The sequence below is a fragment of the Acomys russatus genome, chromosome 13 (genome assembly GCF_903995435.1).
Source record: "Acomys russatus chromosome 13, mAcoRus1.1, whole genome shotgun sequence".
NCBI lineage: Eukaryota > Metazoa > Chordata > Mammalia > Rodentia > Muridae > Acomys > Acomys russatus.
In genome coordinates this window covers 12,543,912-12,552,545 of record NC_067149.1, presented here as the reverse complement: position 1 = coordinate 12,552,545, position 8,634 = coordinate 12,543,912, and the positions used below count along the sequence as shown (strand labels likewise).

Sequence of the window (8,634 nt, the reverse complement as noted above, 5' to 3'; positions counted from 1 at the left end):
CTCCTTCTGTGCAAAGGTCCCAAGGGATCCAGAGGCCAAGTCTTCTGGACATCTCTGCTCTCTGAAGTAACATTTTTACCCCCAAATTAGGCCCAGACCTGGAGTCAACATAGCCCATTGCGCCATGAGAACGGAGGCTCTCCTGGGAAACTGTAGGGGGGTGGGGGGGAGAGGGGGTCCTTGGTGCCCCTCCCTCTTTCTGGAACCCTAACTGGTGTGGGTCAGTCAGCCTATCATGTCAGGGCTGTGAGCTGACCCAGGCATGGCTATCTCACCTTTACAGCCTTGGAGAGCCGAGAATGAAGATCTTTCCTTCATAGCCCGGTGTGAGGGAGGCAAATCTACTGAGCAGAACCCCGACAGTAAGTAGTCATAGCGCCAACAAGGCTAGGGGAGCTGGGCGTTGAGGAGCACAGACCCTGGTTTCAGTTTCTCTTCCCACATCTTACCTCCAGCTCCCACCTTCCTCCTAAAAACATATAAACAGCAGTCCCAGTGAGGATCTGGTACTGATCGTGTGGGCCTCCAACCAGATCCATGACTCTTAGCAATGAACATTTGAAAGTAAACATAAGTGGACAAAAGCCTATACTGTGTGATACACTACAGCTTCTGTGACAAGATTTTTTGTTTGTCTATTTGTTTTATTTTACTGGGGGCAGGAGAGGGACTTTGGAGCATGACATGTAAATCATAGACATTCAATAAAAGTTTTAAAAACACATTTTATTTTAAACTTTTTTTTTTGATGCAGGGTCTCACGCCATCCAGGTTGGCTTCAAAGTGAAAAGCAAACAAACAAACAAACAAAAACAAAACAAAACAAAACGACCTTAAACTTCTGGTCCTCCTTCTTCCACCTCTTTAGCACTAGGGTTTCAAGTGTGTGGCACCATGCCCAGATTATGTGGTGCTGAGGACCAAACCCATAACTTTGTGCAAACTAAGTAAGTATTGTAGCCAATGAGTTATAGCTCCAAACCCAAAAATGTTCTGCTTTTGAGCGCAGCTTCCTTGAGACCCAGCAGAGGTAAATGCTGGGCACATATTTAAAGCATGCCATCTGACAAATCCTGATGAAGGAGTATATTCCCAGACCTGTCTCTCCCTCAAGGTGAGGCGCCAGTTCACCATCCCCTCCCCGGAGTCGACTTGCAACTCTCGGTGATCCCCTCCAATTCCCTCTTGACTTCAACCTCAGGTAGTCACTGTTTGTCGTGACTAAAGAGCAGTTTACTTAGAGAGGTTCGTATAAAAAGGGATAAAAAGAAAAACCATGTTCTCTTTTTAAGCCCCCTTTTTCAGTCATGTGATCTGAGAAAAAATATTCTCGGTCGTGCTGGGAATTGAACCCAGGCTGGGCCTTCAGTTTTCCCTAATGCCTTCACGGGTGTGCAGCAGGCAGCCAGCTCCCCGTGCACCTTGTTTCCAGGCCTGCATCCTTGGCTGGTCCAAGCCGAGAGTCTGTGTAGCTGCAGGCACCGGCTGGCTGGCCTGGGATCACTCAGAGCTGTGTATGGAGGTTTCTCTAATGTATCGAATTGCTGCAGCAAACACCTTATGAAAGCCACTTAAGGATGCGGTGGTCTTGGCTCACAGCTTGAAGGCGCAGTTCCCCATGCCCAGAAGGCATGGAAATAGGAGCTTGAGGTAGTTGATCATGTTGCAACAGCCAGGAAACAGCTACGACACTACACTGGTGCTCAGCTTTTCTTTTTAATTTAAATGAGCTTTTATAAGTAAGCTTCTTCTTCTTCTTCTTCTTCTTCTTCTTCTTCTTCTTCTTCTTCTTCTTCTTCTTCTTCTTCTTCTTCTTTTTTTTAAATCTTTTTTAATTAAGTCTAGGATCCCCAGCCCTCAGGATGGTAAAGCCCACATTCAGGGTGGGTCTTTCCAGCTCTGTTAAACCTTTCTGGAAGCTATCTTATAGATACACCCAGAGGTTTGTCTTCTGGATAATTCTAGATCTTCCAAGTTGGCAGTATGAACTATCATACTCAGGAACGTAAAGGGACATTCTGATTTGCTGCCTGAACTTCCATGCCTCCTGTTTTGCTTTTTTCAGATCATCTCCACTTTGGCAGAGAGGCAGAAATGCGAGAGGCTATCCAGAGGCTTAGGTGCTGTGAGGTGACTTCTAGCAGCTGGCACAAGGATATACAGGTGCTGAAGTACCAAATGGACAACGTTAGCTCTCAGGTCCAGCTGCTTGGGGGCCATCTGGAGGATGTCCGTGCTGACATCCAGCAGACAAAAGGTGTGCTGAAGGGGTCTGTTACCTTGGCTTCAGAAACTCCTTGAAGCTGGCCAGTGCTGATATCCACAGTCTGAGAGGAGATTTGGAAAAGGCAAAGGCTATGACTTCCCAAACCCAAGGTCTCTTAAAGAGCAGCGGAGAAAACACCAGTGCTGAGCTCCACATGCTGGGCAGAGGCCTTGGGGAAGCCCAGTCAGAGATCCAGGCACTGAGGGGCAGTCTGCAGAGTTCAAGCGAGCTCAGCTCCCAGACCCGGATCTTTCTCCAGCGCAATGTGAACAGCACTAGCGCCGAGATCCAGGCCATGAAAGATCACCTGGAAAGGGTTGGCGATGAGATGAACTCATTAAAGAAAAATCTGGAAACAGCCGCTACTCAGACTCAAAAGGCAAACAGCCACCTGGAGCAGACAGAGGCCCAGATCCGGGTGTTAACAGCTGAGCTGAAGAGCACCTGTTCCTTAAACTCCAAGATCGAGGTGGTCAATGGTCAATCGAAAGAAGCCAGCAGAGAGTTACAGACGCTGAGAGGAGGCCTGAGCGATGTCTCGGCTTTGAAGTCCAAGGTCCAGATGCTACAGAGCGATCTGCAGAAGGCCAAGGCAGAGATGCAGAGCCTGAGCCATGTCTCGGCTTTGAAGTCCAAGGTCCAGATGCTACAGAGCGATCTGCAGAAGGCCAAGGCAGAGATGCAGAGCTTGAAAACAGATCTGGAGGCTACGAAAACTCTCACTGCCAAGATTCAGGAGGAACAGAGTGGCCGGAGGGCCCTGCGGGCAGCTGTGGCTGCACAGGGGCAGGTGCAGAAGACTCAGAGTGAGAGACGTGTGTGTGTGTGTGTGTGTGTGTGTGTGTGTGTGTGTGTGTGCGCGCGCGCGCGCACGCACGCGCGTGATGAGTGTATGAGAGACGTGTGTGTGCGCGTGATGAGTGTATGAGTGTGTGAGTTTGAGTGTGTGAGATAGTGTATGTGTATCTGGGAGAACCAGCCTCTGGGGAGGGTGATGGCCTCTGACCCGTGGCCTCTCTGCTTATGTAAACATTGGGAAAGAGGATAGTGCTGGGGATGGGTCAGACCCAGTGTGAGAAGCACCTGGGGTGGCCTGGGGCGGCTTGTAATCTAACCAGCATCAAAACAACCCTACGCAAGGAAGGTGTGCAGTGAGGAGCGGAGCTGGGGGCAGGGCTGTCTTCTGACCCACTGCTGTCAGAAGCGGAGGGACTTTGAACCAGCTGCCCACCCCCCGCACCGCTCCCCCTCTCCCCTGCCGCCCCGTGAGCTTTGCTACTCAGCTGTTAGTAATCTCAGCACTCAGGAGGCAGAGGCAGGAGAAGCACCCATGTTCCTGGCCAGCCTGGGCTACATAGTAAGTTTGAGAGCAGCCTGGACTATATAGCTAGACTCTGTCTTAAAAGGAAGCCAGGCTGAAGAGATGGCCCAGCAGTTGGCAACATTGCCTGCTTTTCCAATGTTCAATTCCCAGCTCCAGGAGATCCTAGGGCACCACACATTCATTGGTGGACAGAGAGGAATGCCAAAAAAACAAACAAACAAACAAACCACAAACAACGCAAACACATAAAATTAAAACAACAACAATAAAAGCCAAAACACAAGAAAAAAAAAAAAAAACCCAACAAGCAAAACTGAGTGCTTGACAAGTGCAGTGACACACATCTATGTTCCCAGCACTCAGGGGACAGAGGCAGGAGAGTCAGGAGTTCAAGGCCAACCTCAGATACACGGTGAGTTTGAGGAATGCCTGGAATAATACATAAAATCCTATATCTAAAATGATGATAACAGGATTGTTTCCCAGCCAGATCAAGCAGGCTAACACATACGAAGGCTTTTAATAGTGCACCCGCACCCGAACATGCAGCTGAGACTTACTGTCAGGGCACAGAGAAAATGTGTTCCTATCCTCATAGCCTGTCTGGTTAGGAGGGAGGGAGGGAGAGAGAGAGAGAGAGAGAGAGAGAGAGAGAGAGAGAGAGAGAGAGAGAGAGAGAGAGAGAGAGAGAGAGAGAGAGAGAGAGAGAGATGCATGCAGCAGCACACTGGGCTTTTATGTGAGTGCTGGGAGTTGAACTAGACCCCCTCGCACCTGTACGCAGGTGTACCATTAATTCTATCATCTCCGGAGCTCTTGAACCTTTTCTTTAAGGGCAAAATCGAGTGTATTTTAGCCTTCTGCATTGTAGGGTTTCTGTCAGGACTGCCCGCTTCTGCAGTACCGAGGGAGCAGCCGTGAATATCACAGAGCCGCCTTCCAGTAAGACTTTGTGAGAGGAGGTTGCCTGCTGGGGTGCAGTTCATCCGCCCCCGCCCCCGCCCCCATTTCAAGCTCAGAGAGTGCAGGAACCACCCACAGGCCTTGCAGAAGCAGGGTGTGGGGCAGGGCAGTTGGGGCTTGAGCAGGGAAGAGTCATTCACCTCAGCCGGCCTCCTGATGATGCTGGCATAGCCAGGTTGGGAGCACGTGTTGAGAATCTCCTTCACACACTCACATCTGTCACTGACACCTCAGTTCTTGTGTTGTTGCTGTTGTTGTTGCTGCTGCTGCTGTTTCTGCCTGATTTATAAGTGCCTTCTTCCTGGGTGGGCCAGGTGGCTCAGCGGGTTAAAGTGCTTGGTGCTCAGAAGCCATATGGTGGGAAGAGAGAACCAACTCCTGCAAGATGTCCTCTGACATCCACAGGCATGTTGAGGCACACGCCTGTGATGCCCTTCTAATAAGTCAACTTGAAAATGTGCAAGGTGCCCTCATCTTGTGCCGTCATCGCCAGTTTGAACATCCGTACAGAGGACAAGGGTGTGTGTTAGAGTCCGTGGATGGAGGGGGTCAGGAAGTGAAAGAGCTTACAAGTTGCAGGATTGGACGCTGACAGAAATGACAGGTGACGGTCATGTGTGGGACAGTGATGTGTGTCAGAAAGCAGGCAGCTTCAGCGAGTTGCTGAGGGGTGACAAAGCTGAGACTGCCCAGGAGTGACTGAGACACCTCAGTGTCCTGGATATGGTCGCCTCCAGGACATGGCTGTGGAAGAACTGGGATGTGGGGTCCCAGCCCTATTCTGGAACACTGAGCACCAGGGCTTGTGGTCTTCTGAAGTCAGACCTGGCACAGCAGGGACTAGCTTCCGGAACACCACTATCTGCTCCTGACTCTTTCCCCAGACCTTTGTTCTAGATCAGCTTTTCCAGCTAATCCTGCAGGGCTGGAAAGTCTTCCAGGGAAACCTGTATTACTTTTCTCATGACAAGAAATCATGGCACCAGGCTGAGCAATTCTGCGTGTCCCAGGGAGTGCACCTGGCATCTGTGACGTCTCAGGCAGAGCAGGTCAGAGCTGTGAGGCTGGGGCAGGCCGAGGGCTGGTGTATCGTTAGACTTTTGTCCCCCTAATGGGTGGTAGAGCCCCTCATGTCCCCACCAGGCAAGTGGGGACGCCAACAAATATTGACTGAGTTCCCAAGAGCACTCTGTACTGAGGTGGGAATGCAGCCAGCTACTGCCACCTGCTCAGGGAAGGAGGAAGACCTTCTGGGCAGGACCAGGGCCCAGAACATGCCAGCAGGAAGGGAAGGAAAAGACAGTCTGTCCCATTCTTCAGTGTAGGGGATGCTTCCCTCTTGCATCCCCTCAGCTCCTGCCAGCCTTCCTTTCTGCCCATCAGTCTAGATCGAAAGATCTAGTGGCCGTGAAAAGCTGATGAGGAGGCCCCTCTGGGAGCTCGACTCCTACACATCTGAGGCCTCTCAAAGGAAGCACTGTCCTTGGAGGGCCTTTCACTAGGGCCCTGGAGGAACTCACCAGGCTAAGACAGGACTATGCTAGGTTTGGTTTAGTTTGGTTCTGGTCAACCTGCAGAACTGTCCCTTCCTTGTGGCTCCCCCAGGACTTGTTACAGTGCTGCAAAGAATCAACTAGGACGAGGATTTCTGTCCCAGCAAAGCCACACCCCTTCTCAAGGGTGAGGGTTATTGAAGACAATCAACATGGGGGAGGCTGAGCTTCCACAGAGGAACCTACCTGCTGCTCTAGATATTGGATAAGCCATGGAAGGTTCTGGATGCTCCTGCACTGAGATGGGCTTCCTGTTCAGGGCTCAGGGAAGGGATGGCCCAGAGAATCAGTCTTCACAGTGCTGCTTCCTTTGCACAGGCATTCCTGGAATGGTACACGAGTACTGTGTACCATTGGACCGGGCTCACTGACAGGGGCACAGAGGGCAACTGGCGCTGGGCAGATGGGACACCATTCAATCGTGCCCAGAGCAATGGGTAAGTCTAACCTCTCTTTAGCACTGTCTGGCACTGACTGTCTTGGGCAGTCCTTTGTGTATGGTCTTGTCCAGTGAGGAGTGTTAGTCGTGTGTGTGTGTGTGTGTGTGTGTGTGTGTGTGTGTGTGTATGTGATTTGTACATAAGGTGTATATGTGTGTTTATACAGGTGACAGATGTGATGAGTGTGACATGTACGGTGTGTGATGTGCAATGTTTGTGGTGAGTGATAGAAAGTGTAGTGTGTGGACCTATGGGACCAACAGAGCAACATCAAGAAAGGACAGGCCCCGGGGATGGCAGACAAATTGTCTTCTTGTTTATCTGAGTTCATCTGTTTACTTGCTTCCTGCCTTCTTGGCCTTTGCCCTTTGAAGGAAAGCCTCCAAGCATTGATTCTGTGGAGGACGCCCCTGCAGACCCTGGGTCATCAGTAACAGAGGGAGGGCAGCCTCTGAGAGCTCCTAGGGTCCAAGTCCTATCCCCATCCTGGGGCCCCCTAATGCATGAGGAAAGAATCCTGCTTTGTCTAGCAGAGTAAAGCCATGTTCTTCCAGGTTTTGGGGGAAAAACCAGCCGGACAACTGGAAACATGGCATGGAGAGTGTGAGGACTGTGTCCACATGCAGCACCTGTGGAATGACGTGGCCTGTGGAGCCACCTACCACTGGGTGTGCAAGAAGGCTACGGGTCAGGCTGTGGCCACAACGGGCCACAGCTGAGTCTTTCTTCCCTGAGACTCCCGGAGCCTTGAATTCACTTCAGGCCTTCTTATGTCCTATGCTGCCCCTTTGTTTAACCATTTAAAACATGCTTGCCCCGCATGCTGGTGTCGCCTCAGCACTCCCAACATGCCTGTCCATCCCTGGCCTCAATAAACACTGACTGGACAGAAACTCGAGGCTTAATTGTGCCTTTGGCTGCCTTCACACACCTCCCTGGGCTGGCCTCTGTCCTTCGGGTCTTTCTGTTTCCTCTAGGCACCCTTTTCTAGAGGCTTCACAGTGACTGTGCACATAGCAGCAGGACTATCACATGAGCAACAAGGCTTTCCTAAGTCATTCCAGGTGTTCTACGTGGTTCTTTAGTGCACAGATGGGGTCTTGTTCCTCTCCCTTGTCCTGTGGCCTGGTAGGGTCTCTGCTCCACCCTCTCACTCACCTCACTAATCTTTGCAGGGAATCCCTCTTTCTGCTCACCTTAGGATGAGAACCTCAGTAGCTCTCTGTTGGTGTCTGTGGAACACTCTACCAATGCACGAGGAAGCCCATGTGGGTTTCTGGGTCTCTCTCTCTCTCTCTCTCTCTCTCTCTCTCTCTCTCTCTCTCTCTCTCTCTCTCTCTTCCACCTGGGTGGAATGCCATACCTCAGTAAATGCCATCTTCCCTGCTCTGTGGAAGAACCTTTAGAAAGAAAACTCTGGGGCCGCAGGCTCCCCATCTGTTTCCCAGCTCCCTAACTTGGCCTGAAGTTTAAGTCTGCCTGTTGTTCAGTATCTGGAAATAGGAGTTTCCTGTATGTTAGTGTGACATGTTTTCTAGTTGTTTATAGAAGAGGAGCTCCTCCAGCTATGACAATGTGGAAACCTGGGGGCTAGAAAAGTGACTCACTCAGTAGTTAAAAATGAGTATTACTCTTGTAGAGGACACAAGTTCGGTTCCCAGCACTCTTGTCAGGAAGCTAACAATTGCCTGTAACTTCAGCTTCATAGGGTCTGATGTCCTCTTTTGGCCTCTGTGGGCACCTGCACTCATGTGCACATACCCTTGCACAGATACACACACACACACACACACCCCATTAAAATAAATTCAATATTACCAAAGAAGTGGAATCTGTTAGATCTATTATTATATTTTTGGCTGAACAGAACTTTACCTCATTTATACTCATTTTAATATCTTTTTAATTTCTCCTTCTTCTTCTTCTTCTTCTTCTTCTTCTTCTTCTTCTTCTTCTTCTTCTTCTTCTTCTTCTTCTTCTTCTTCTCTCTGTGTGTATGTGTATGGGTACTGTGTGCAGCCACAGGAGCCAAATGGCTCCATATTTTATTTTATTATTGAAAATTCACAAATATATTCTGATTATGGT

General features: G+C 50.1%; 1 protein-coding gene across 1 annotated transcript; it reads left to right on the top strand.

The window, feature by feature from the left end:
- Window positions 1–262: 262 nt before the first annotated feature.
- On the top strand, window positions 263–7,265 carry Clec4f (C-type lectin domain family 4 member F). Its single transcript, XM_051154657.1, is given in 8 exon segments — window positions 263–362; window positions 2,066–2,293; window positions 2,296–2,822; window positions 2,904–3,072; window positions 5,451–5,602; window positions 6,425–6,543; window positions 7,101–7,138; window positions 7,141–7,265. Coding segments are annotated over 8 exon segments (1,458 nt in total).
- The last annotated feature ends 1,369 nt before the right edge of the window (window positions 7,266–8,634 follow it).